Here is a 12,134-nt window from a genome sequence, read left to right as displayed (position 1 = left end):
AAAATTGAGGCTGCAATCATCGATATACAAATAATAGACACACTGTTTCGCCTGAAAAAAAATCTAAAAACTGTGTTTCAATAGTATACATTTGCCACAAACATTAGGTACTGATATTATAAATGTCAACGTAAGTTTGTTTGTTACGCTTTCACGCAAAAACTACTTAACCGATCCTCATGAAACTTTGTATACATATTCTTGGAAGTGTTAGAAGTAATATAGGACAAAATATAAAGGATATATTGACTTTTAATCCCGACATTAAGCTCGGTTCCTTTGGGAGAGGGGATGAAAGTGTTTGACGATTTTACACCATAACTCCGACAAATTATAACCGATTTAAATAATTTTTTTAATATAGAGGTTATAATATGTGTTTAATTTTGTCCAAGCTGTGGTTGGAGAATGAGGACAGAACTCCTCAGCGGACAGCAGCAAACCCCTCATTCATGGCTTAGCGATACTGAATACTTTAAATTTTTAGCTACTTAATAATAAATATATTAACATAATACACACTTTGTCATCTAGCCCCAAAGTAAGTGTAACTTGTGTTTTGGTTACTACGATAACTGATGAATATTTTTTCATTTCATACATAAATATTTATAATATACAGATAAACACACAGAAACTTCAAAACATTAATGTTTATCACATTTTTCCAGTTGTGGGAATCGAAACCACAGCCGTGGATAAAGAAAGAAGGGGCAGGGGGGATTTTTATTAATAAACTAACCTAATAGTTACAATTATGTGATTTCCGATTTTTATAAACTTATTATATTTATCTGAGTACCTACTTCTAAATCCGGACCCGAAAGAAATTCATTTGTATCATAGATAACATTTTTTTATTTTTGCGATGCGATAAACCTGCTTGTATAAAAAAAAATTGTGTTCGTCACTAATATACAAAATAATATACAACATAACATATAACATGATATAAAAGAAGAAGTGGATATGATGACCTACTTTCAATACACACGAAGATATTATTCACACACACTGATAAATCAATGTTTTATTTATACCTTAACTCGCTTTAAATATTTGATCATCTGGACAATATGTCATGATACCAGGCCACATAATATATGTATAGACTCAAAACTACAGAAAATTCACTTACTTAATACCTACCCAGTTTTAAATAAAGCGATAAGTTAAAATTTTTGTAGCTGCAATGTGTCTGATTTTATATTTTACCTACGATAGTGTGCACCAGATAACCGTAGCCTAATCCGGACTACTACTTATTTACCTAAGCTAACTTCATCACCGGATTACAGATATCCCGCAAGAGACGCTGCTGGCACCATTTAACGATATGCGCTGTACACTGAGATTAGTTCGCTCGCAATCAGAGTAGTTTTTGATTATCGAAACGAATGGATAGTCAGAATAATATGGCACCTATCGCTATTGCTTTAATACCCAAATTAGTTTGCAATTCTTCAACTAGTACTTTGTCAAAATATAAATCCGTAGTACAGAATTTTGCGACTGACGAAGGATATTATGTCAATTTTGCAATAACGGTATTTCGATACTCGACAGCGATTCCACGTAAGCGAGCGTCTTTCTATACTAAGCTAAGGGTAAAAGCATAACTCGCCAGTTACAGTCAGATTAACGTCGAACCGAGCCGAGGTCCGAGCCCTCGCAGGAGGCACCCTCGGTTCGAAGTCTCCCACTCTCCCCCCGATGTCGTCGAGCCCTGGGGCTCTTCTCATTGCGAGCTTTCGCGCTCGCCCCACTCCTCCGGTGACGCCGTAGCAACCCCTCCGGTGGTTAGCGGCAAGTATCCTTCCGAGCGAAAAAAAAAATTAACTCGCCAGTTGTACCACGAAGACAAAATTATTTATTTTGTGCTAAATCCGTAAACATAAAACTAAAGAGGGACTAAAACCGACGCATTTTGAGTACCTACTCGACACAAAACGCGTAGGTATGATTTCGTACCTAAAGCGCGAAGTAAAACAGTCCGTCGGTCAGTATAAATTTGATAAAATGATAATTACAGACAATGTCATTTGTTAACATTGCCCTACACAATTAATCTGCTTCCGTCACAGCGTCGACAACGTGGTGTTTCAGTTACTATTATGTCACTCTGATTGCTATAAAATACTATGATACCGTATAGTACATACCAGCTACATGGCAATCTTTACTAGTATTATAAAGTATGTTTGTTTGTCCTTGCTAAACACTGTAATTAGGCTACAAATCAATTTGATTTTTAAAATAGAGCTAATTTTATTGTAAATATTAATTTTAAATTGTAATTATAATTACTTATAACTTAAAGTCTCATCTGTGCCAATATTTATTTCAAATACCAAATATACTTTAGTGTGTGGAACGAAAAAAAAAATTCTACCCTTTAGTTTAGTTTATTTATAAAAGCGTGATTTTAAGTTTTTCTTAAACTACTATTTTCATTAGGTATAGCATAGTTAATCGGTTAACCATAGAAGATGAAGATAATGGTTGGAAATTAAAATTGACATCATTCATGCTTTATCGACTATAGATGAAAATCATATAAATTAACAAAAATCTTATTTTTCAAATGTGGAATAATCTTATCAAATTAGTGTATTGTCATCGGTCCTCGATATTTCTAAAAATTTGTGAAGGGTCCAAAGGAGTCGGTTACAAACATACAAACAAACATACAGGTGATTTATTATTATTATGATTATTATGAAGCAAATATAAAGCGTATAAAAACAGACGGCTCCCATTGGGTTTGTATGAAACCGTAACAAATGCGGAAAAAAAATTTCAGTTGTGTGTTTATATTATTTCGATTTTAAGTTTTCAGTAGAATGCATAAAACTTGATCGAGGGTTTTTTTTAACTGACTCTTTTTTAATTTTTTATTCATTATTCCTGGTGGTAAGTGATGATGCAGTCTAAGATGGTACCTGTCAGGGAGTATGGCAGTCGTAACTCTAATCGGTTTCTACGCGACATCGCACCGGAACACTAAATCACTAAGCGGCACGTCTTTGCCGGCAGGGTGGTAACTAGCCACGGCCCAAAGCCTCCCACCAGAGGACCAGACCAGAGAAAACACCGAAATTCCTTGGAATTCCCAAATTGCTCTTGGGAGGTCGACAAAACTGGCCAACTGACTGAGAGACTGAGCCTAAACCTAGCTAGAGGGACCGGGAATCTATAAAATTCAGAAGAAAGGTTTTACATTCAATTTCTAATCTAACGACAGTGGTAAGGTATGTAATAGTTTTTATTATTATTCTGAATTCATCACGCGTGCAGCCACACATAACAGATTCACCATATTTTTTCAGTCGTCTAGAATTTATTAATAAAATAAAAGTTGTATTTTATTACCAAAATTTTTCTTTATTATAGCTTAAGTAAATAAATAGCTACCTACTAATAAATAAGAATAAAAGTACAGAGGAATAAGAAAAATAGATCAAGTTTTATAAATTACACGCCTGCAATTTTATAATAGCATAAACATGAAAATGGAAATTAACTATAACTATTTTGAACAAAATATATTATAAATAAGTTTTTATTTCAATGAAAAGCTTTCGCAAAAGTGTTGATAGTGCTTTGTAATTGGTTTTATAATAATAATTTAAAAGTTTAAAAGATAGACATGCATATTATATCTTTTAATGCATATGTTTGTTTTTGTTTGTCTCTAATGATCTAGTTTTATAAAAATACACACTTTTTTATAAAACTAGATCATTACAGAACAATTCACTTATACATTATTTTGGAGTCAATTCACCCGTTTACGCAACGCACTTGTTGGAACTAAGCCAAGCATGGGTCAAATATAATTATTTACTGTATATTTCAAAGTTATAAAGATATTGGGGAAAAATTATTTTCTTCTGGCAAAAGCTTTTGCATCAAACTACTTATATCTAAAAATAAATAGATAAATAATTGATTAAGTAGGATTATGTATAGATCATTCGTTCTTTAGCCGATTCTTCCTTCTTTTCATTCTTCTCAGTTACTGGTGAATCTCCATAAATCTCTTGAGGTGGTTTGGTCCAAGCTTGGCAAACGCACGTAGGCCCTTGAGTACCTTGGCCAGCTTGTGGAGCACCATTTCCATAAAACCCTTGGCTAGTTTGACCAGATCCATTTCCTTGGCCAACGAATCCTTGCTGTCCAGTATATTGGCCGGTGCCAGTATTGGTACCTTGATATTGGCCGTTGGACTGACTTTGAGTGTAGTACCCGGTCTGTGTATTTTGCTGTTGGGTTGGTTGGCCCATCTGATTGGCGTTGTGGTAGACTCCTTGATACTGCCCTGGGCTCTGTCCTTGGTTGAATGACTGCCCAGTCACAGCTGGATAGCTTTGGCTGCTGCTACCGCTGCCATAATTATTCCCATTTTGGGGAAAATTGTTACCAGATTGCGGAAAATTGTTGTTCCCACTTTGCGGATAATTGTTGGTAGCTCCTTGTGGGAAATTGGTGTTGCTCCCTTGGGGGAAATTGTTGTTACTACCTTGAGGAAAATTGTTGTTACCGCCTTGGGGGAAGCTTGTGTATTGTCCCTGATTCTGGAACTGTTGACCCTGGAATTGGGGCTGGGGCTGGAATCCTTGACCTTGGTAGTTTGACTGGCCGTTCCACTGCTGGTATTGAGGGTACTGGTAGTTGGGGGGGTAGGCTGGCTGCTGACCCTGGACTGGTTTGTTTTTGTGGCTCTGCACGATGTCGATAACTCCACCGATGATCTTCTCGGGTATGTTCAGGCTTTCTTTGATTGTAGATGTCACGCCGGTGACGGCTGCAAAACTCAGCACCTAAATAAAGAGTACTTGTCATTAAAATTTTACTAAAAGTATAATCGTTTTAAAAATAATAATATATATAAAATAAAATAAAATAAACCTTTGGATTCCTACTTACAATAATTATATAAGTTACATAGCAATAGTAATATTTAAAATTAAAACATAAAAACAAAAAAAAATCTTTATAATTGCATTATCAAAAAGATCTTATCATTATAACCATATCAACCCGCTATCGGACCAGTACAGATTACGGATCTTCTCCCAGAATGACAAAGTGTTAAGGCCATGGTCCACCACGCTGGCCAAGAACGGATTGGTGGACTCCTAACACCTTTTAGAACTGAGAACATTATGTTTTCCGTCAAAGTTGAAGCAAGATATAATTTACTTGCATAAAACGCACGTACTTGTAACTTAGAAAAGTTAGCTGGGAACCGAACTCGGCCCCTCAAAGTGAAGTCGAAGTCCTACCCACTGTGCTATCACTGCTCCAATTGAAAAAAATTGGTTGAACCTTCACAGTGCGTAAGGAAACACTATGAGACTTTAGTGTAAATATTAGTTTTATTCCAACAGTAATTTATTTATTTATTTATTTATTTATTGGGTCTACCAGCGATTTTACATAAATAAAACTAATATTACTTATCATATAAATATTACACAGAGTATGCAAAACCATATAAAGGTAAACACTACATGCTAATTTCGCTTATGTACTAACAATATTCAAAGAGAATCAATAAAAACTAATAAAAAGAACAACAATAAAGGCGGAACAGTTACAAACGGAAAAAAATAAATTATTATTATAAAAGAAGTTATGATTAAAATTAAAATTAAAATTAGAACTATGTTTAACTACTCTACATACTAAAGAGACTAATTATGCAAAATAAACAATGATTAAGATACTATTAAACTCGGGATGACAGATTGGTTAATTTACTGATGATAATTTTACGAAAAGTGCTATGCGAGTTAAAGTTAATGTCAATTGACTGACTGAATTTATTGTATAATTTACATAACCGAGGGACAGTGGAGTTTGCTCCGAAGACTGTTCTGGTGCGTGGCGGCACGATCGGCGTAATAGCAGCACGCGGATATCTATACGGTACTCTGAAATTAATTTTACTCAGCAAAAAATAGTAATAATTGATATAACTCACAATAAAGCAGAGTGTCCGGCGTCCTTCCATATTGTAGGTGTGAAGGCTGTCCAGGGAGTTGCCAAAAACTGGCCAAGGACACACTTTTATACCCAGCGGTCAGCAGGACTTGATGACCTAGGGTTGTCACAACCTTTTTACCAAAACTAGTGTTTACCCTAGACTCCGTTCGTTCCAAAATTTACCTATTTTAATTTCCGTTCAATCCTTTATTCTAAATGAATTTAAGCTTCTTCGAGGAGGATAAATATTTACCTTTTTATAAGAATCAGCATTTTTTTTTTTAAATCTAAATTGAACTAAATTTTATCACGCATTTCATGTTATATTCAATATAATTTTTTATTTTATTTAAATGCATTAATAATCCATTAAAATGGACATTGAAATTTCCTCCTATCTGAATTTTTATATAATAGTTTTTTTCACTATTCATTATTTAAAGTTTAGATTACTAATGGTGTACTGAAAAATACTCTATTGAATAATGTGTACTGAATAGTACTGAAATAAAAAGTTAAGACAGATTAGGTCCCACGATCAGAGTGCTTTCTACCATTTTGGTGTTGATGTCTAAAATAACCGAAGTACCGACTCTACCAACCGAGGGAACCGTTGGTAGAGTAAAACTACTTACTTGACGTTCTAAAAGGCCTACTTGAAATAAATTAATTTGAATTTGAATAATCATAGTGTCCATTTTGAAAACTTTTTGAACATTAAATCGAGGAGAATCTATTTGGCACAGCCCTGGCGGTGGCGTGTAATTTGTCTCGCAAGTGATGGAAGAGGCTGAGCGCGAGTTATCTCACCCTGATGCAGTACCGCTACAATGAGGCCAAACCGGTGCGACCAGATCGCGAGTATCGATACGTAGCGAGAATAATTTCGGTACCAATTTTCTTATACACAACTCTGTAACTAAATTGGCAGTTCTTGAATTAGTGCTATCAGTAATTAAAAAAAAGTAAAATAGATAGAACTACCTTTTAACTTACTAATTTAGCTTAGTTTAGAGTTAATAAAACAGGCAACGTTGTATGGTATATGTATAGTTTTATTATATTTTAGAAATTCGAGACAATCTGATTATGTGGACCATATAACACGAGGTTAATCAAGGAAAAAAAATACTCCACTCTCTTGTTAACATCTTTTAGACTTTAAAATACTAAAGTCATAAATAAATTAAATTCTTATAACTTATATTTAAAAAAATTTATTAAAACGATATCTTATATTATTAAACTTGATTTAGCATTATGTATTTTTGTTGAAGAATCTGTGTGAAAATATAATGTCAAGAAATTTAGTGACATTTAATCTCTCACAAGATAGAAAAGTTCTAAAGATTGTAGAACTGTAAAATGATGTTCAAATAGAGCAATCTGCTGAGATTCTTAGTTTCTCATTAGAATCTGCCTTCCGAACCGGTGGTAGAGTCACTACAAACGGCTTACTTGACGTTTCAAAAGTGCTTTAATAACCAGGCATACTTGAAATAAATTAATTTTGAATTTGAGATTGAATTATCATAGCGTCCGTATTTATATTTAGTTAAACTGAATATGGCAATCCACGTTTCAATCATAATATTATATTGATTTAGCATTGCGTTCACATTAATAACGTAAATTTTAAATAACAAAGTCAAAGTCAAATATTTCTTTATTCAAATAGGCACATAGATGACACTTTTGATACGTTGATTATATATAAAATGTGTACATAGTGAGTAGTGATGGCGATGACTAAATCCATTAACTTAAAACAAAAGCTACGAGGGTTCCGAACACCACCGAGTAATTAAATTCAAATTCAAATTCAAAATTTCTTTATCCACGTAGGCCTATTAGAAAGAAAAATCGTCTTTATTGTCACACATTTGTGTAAATTGTTACATTTGTATCATAAATTGTTAAAGAATACACAAAAAAAAGGTGTGACAAAGGAGCTGGCTCAGTATAGCTGCATACTAAAACGCGCAGCACTGGTTTTCAGCCGGTCCTAAACGCGCCCTGGTCTAAGAAGAAGCGCGCAACAAACTTAGCCGTTTGTTCTTTTTGCTATCACCATCTCACATTTTCATTTGTAAATATTTAAGAAACCTGCTAAGTGCAAATTTTTACACCCAAGCTTTTTTTATCGTTTACGTAATCCTTTATACTATAAGTATAATATGACTTTTATATAAGCTTTCAACAAATATTGATAAACTTTTCTTTATTCGCTTGTATCGACAGCCGAGCGAATATCGTAACTAATATCGCCCCCGCTATCCCAAATCATGATTGAATCTCCGATCGTTACCGAAGGGCATGCACGCTAATTTCTCCTTCTTTTCGTTTTTTTTTTTATTCGAAAAATTACCACGGATCATTGTGGATGCCCGATACATTACGATGTGACCCGGTTCCGCTTCGAGGAAGCGTGAGATTAAACCTTCATCCTTCAGATATAATAAATGCGAAAGTGTTGTTTTGTCCTTCAATCACGTCCTTTTTCCGATTTTGTACCTTTTTCCAAGTCTGTGAATCATATAGCTCTTTTGTATCCCGGAAAAGCAACCGGGAACCGTTCCCGAGGGCAAAAAACACTATTGATTGAGCAATACAGAGGTCGTTTATTCTAACTCATATTATTTAAATATGTGTATATGTTTTTATATAAATATTATATTAATATGTGTGTGTAATTTGAATAAGTATTAGTATGTAATTATTCGTGAACATGATAGTAAAATACCTACCCCACCCTTTTTAAGTTTCCTCATAGTTTCTTTTATTTTGGTGGTGTACAAATAAAGTGTATAAATAAAAAAAAAAATTACTCCCTATGAACGGCTTATAAGCAATACCGAAGTATATTTGACTGTAGATTGGCGCAGTGGCAGTTAACCTGTTTTCTGAATCGAAGCCTGTGAGTTCGACTCCCATAACTGGAAAATATTTGCGTGATAAACATGAATGTTTTTCAGTGTCTAGGTGTTTATCTGTATATTATTAGTATTTATGTATATTATTATATACATAAATACTAATAAAAAAATATTGCACTATTCCGTTTCCATAATCATTTATTTTCTTCTTTCATTATCTGTATGGAGGAGATCACTTAAAGGGATAAGACCGCCTTTGCATTTTGATTTTTGATGTATTTCTGTTTCAAATATTTATTATCTTTATCCCTTAATTATGTGCAATAAAGTATTTATCTATCTATCTATTTAGATTATTCATAAAAAATATTCAGCAGTCTTTTTAGTACCCAGATGTGTGTATTGTCGTAGTATATTTATTCAGGTATTCTCAATATCCTTTCTTTGTGTCCAGGGTGCACGCTACGGCGGTGTAACGGATGAAACATAGGTAACAAATAAATGATTAAGTAATACAAACCAAGTATTTTTTTTAATTATTGACCTATTTTTTTTAATTTATATAAACCAATAACCGGTCTTCTACAGGGCACTGGTCTCCTGCCACGATGAGAAGCTCCACCGCGCTGGCCCAGTGCGGATTGGTGGGCATTTATAAGGACTTTTTAATTCATGAACTTTTTAATCTTTTGTTTATTGTGAATAGACAAGTAAAATTAATGATCAAGATACATTTCTTGACTAAAAACTGACCTCTATTATAGCGTACTATAGTATACAGGTCAGTGGTAATAGAACATCTTTTCTGAAGAATTTAAATTTGACACAAATAACAAACAACACACTTTCCTCATTTACTAATAAATAATTCATAAGGATAAAATGTTAAAACTACTTACTTTATTCACAAGTAGTGCAAAGTACATGACATGCGAGCGAAGACGGGGCTGGTTCTTAATATGTTCGTAATAAATCGATGGCGAGGATAAGAGGATTCGCTTGTAATTTTATTCATTACCAGCGTTCACGCTATTTTGGGATGCCATTCAAATTAGTCAATGCGCGCAAAAAAGGAGTTTGATTTATTTTTATTTGGGTTTTTTATTCCCAATAAGTTTTCGTACGGTGTGAGGAACTCTGAACCATTCTTGGCGTATTTCGTGTAACTGTAATTTACTTACGCTTTAAAAGCACCAGCCAAGGACTTCTATGGCATTTGTATTACATCGCTTTTAGTTTAATAATCCAAGATATGAAATACTCTTGTTTTATTTCATACTAGCGGAAACTCGCGACTTCGTCCGCTTATGAGTCAATCGAGAAGCTAGAATAGATCTGATCTAATTTTACGTGGTATACTGAGTTAGTAAGTTGTAAATATTTTAGTTGACACATACATACATAAATCCATCCATACATCTATCCTCACAAACATTCGCATTTATAATATTAGTACGCATGATTCAATCGCTGTCCCATATGCCTTATGTTATTTATGATGAGTTACGTCCTTTATCTCCGACAATATTTATCAGATCTTCATTAAAATTAGACAATACATGTTAAATAGTATACACTTTCAAATAAAAAAAGAATTAAAAATTCGGCTCAAATTTAACGGAGTTATGAAGTAAAATTGATTAAAAACTTCATCTCATTTCACGGAGGAAACTTATTATTTATCGGGATAAAAAGTATCCTATAGTTAACCCGAAATATCAGCTACTACTATACCAAATTTTATTTAAATTTGTTCAGTAGTTTTCAAGTGATGCCCGGACAGACAGACAGACAGACAGAAAGACATACAGACAGACAATAATTAAATAAAAATCTGTTTTGGACTCAGTATCGATTATAAAGCATCCCCCGGTGAAAATTTTCAAAATATACTAAATATACAGAAATCTTCCAGTTACAGTTTTATTATAAGTGTAAATAAGCACACTTATGAGTTCTATTTTACGATAAGTGTTACGTCGCTTTTAGGTCCATAACCCAAGATATGAAATACTCGTGTTTTCTTTCAAATTACTACACCTGTGAGTTGTATTTTACGATCAGTGGCCTATCCATTACTATTTAGGAATTTATAATTTCTCTATTCCGGATTGGTGGGAGGCTTCGGTCGCACCCTACCGACAAAGACGTGCCGCTAAGTGATTTAGTGTTACGGTACGTTGTCAAGTACATAAACCGATTAAGGATATAACTTCCACACTACCTAATACGTTAGCCCGCTACCATCTTAGACTGCATTTACCAGGATAGCAGACAAGGGCGAACTTGAAGTGGAATAAAAAAACATATATTGAAATACCGATGTTTTCAGGAGACGACACGCATTTTCGAACTAGCGGAAGAATGGACCAAGGTAAAAAAACGTCGGTTTATTGAAAGTGGGCCCGCACTCGTGGGTGGCTACGTAGAACAATTATAGAGTTACTGACATAGCTCAACTAGTCGCGAAGCTGAGGCAAAGAGCTCGGAGAACCGATGACCGAACCGGGTCCCAAGGTGTTGGAATGGCAACCCCGCACTGGTCGCAAGGTGAACAGACGACATCAAACGAGTCGCGGAGAGCCGCTGGATACAATTTTACCAGAACCATGGAGTTCGGAACGCCCTACATAAGACCTATGTCCAGCAGCAGACGTCAATCGGTTGAAATTATGACGATGATAATGAAATTTACTTATCAGAACTTGCACGAAAAGACGCGGGGATGAGCTAGTTACTAATATACCCATTGTGTCTACTTGTTGTCTGGAACTTGAGGGGGATAAATTAGATTAAAGTGATGACTCCTAAAAACTGGAAATATCCAGTCACGTTGCTACAGTTTCGTTGAACTAACGACCACTCTGGCAATCTGTGACCTCGTATCCACAATCTAAACTCTAAGTGTTTTACTGGTTAAACCTAGACACGCTTCGCTCTGGCTCTGCGTTATTGCACTTTATATTTAGTACAATTACCCGTTTCTTCGGGAACTTATGAATAAAGAGTATGTATAGAAATGCAAAGTTTTGTAAAAAAACTCTAGTCAAATAATTGATTTTTTTTACAATTAAAATTAATATAAAAGATACAAGGTACGCTTACTTTGAGGCTAGATGGTGATACGTGTATTGTTTTAGTACAATAATTTATTTATTTATTATTAGGTACATCACGCCTGTGCACTCACAAGGTTTTTCGCAGAAGTATTCAGTATATCGGGGTAAGTTACGGGTAGTTTAAAGCAAGTGATATTTAAATTGCTTG

The 12,134-nt window shown here is 34.4% G+C and overlaps 1 protein-coding gene across 1 annotated transcript; it reads right to left on the bottom strand.

The window, feature by feature from the left end:
• Nucleotides 1–3,962: 3,962 nt before the first annotated feature.
• On the bottom strand, nucleotides 3,963–6,019 carry LOC120637011 (glutenin, high molecular weight subunit DY10-like). The gene is made up of 2 exons (XM_039908593.1): nucleotides 5,990–6,019; nucleotides 3,963–4,823 (listed from the first exon to the last, which is right to left on the bottom strand). Exons 1-2 carry the CDS (start codon nucleotides 6,017–6,019, stop codon nucleotides 3,963–3,965), a joined length of 891 nt encoding a protein of 296 aa, XP_039764527.1.
• Between the last annotated feature and the right edge of the window lie 6,115 nt (nucleotides 6,020–12,134).

Source organism: Pararge aegeria, chromosome 3 (genome assembly GCF_905163445.1).
Source record: "Pararge aegeria chromosome 3, ilParAegt1.1, whole genome shotgun sequence".
NCBI lineage: Eukaryota > Metazoa > Arthropoda > Insecta > Lepidoptera > Nymphalidae > Pararge > Pararge aegeria.
This window is presented reverse-complemented; position numbering and strand designations above follow the sequence as displayed.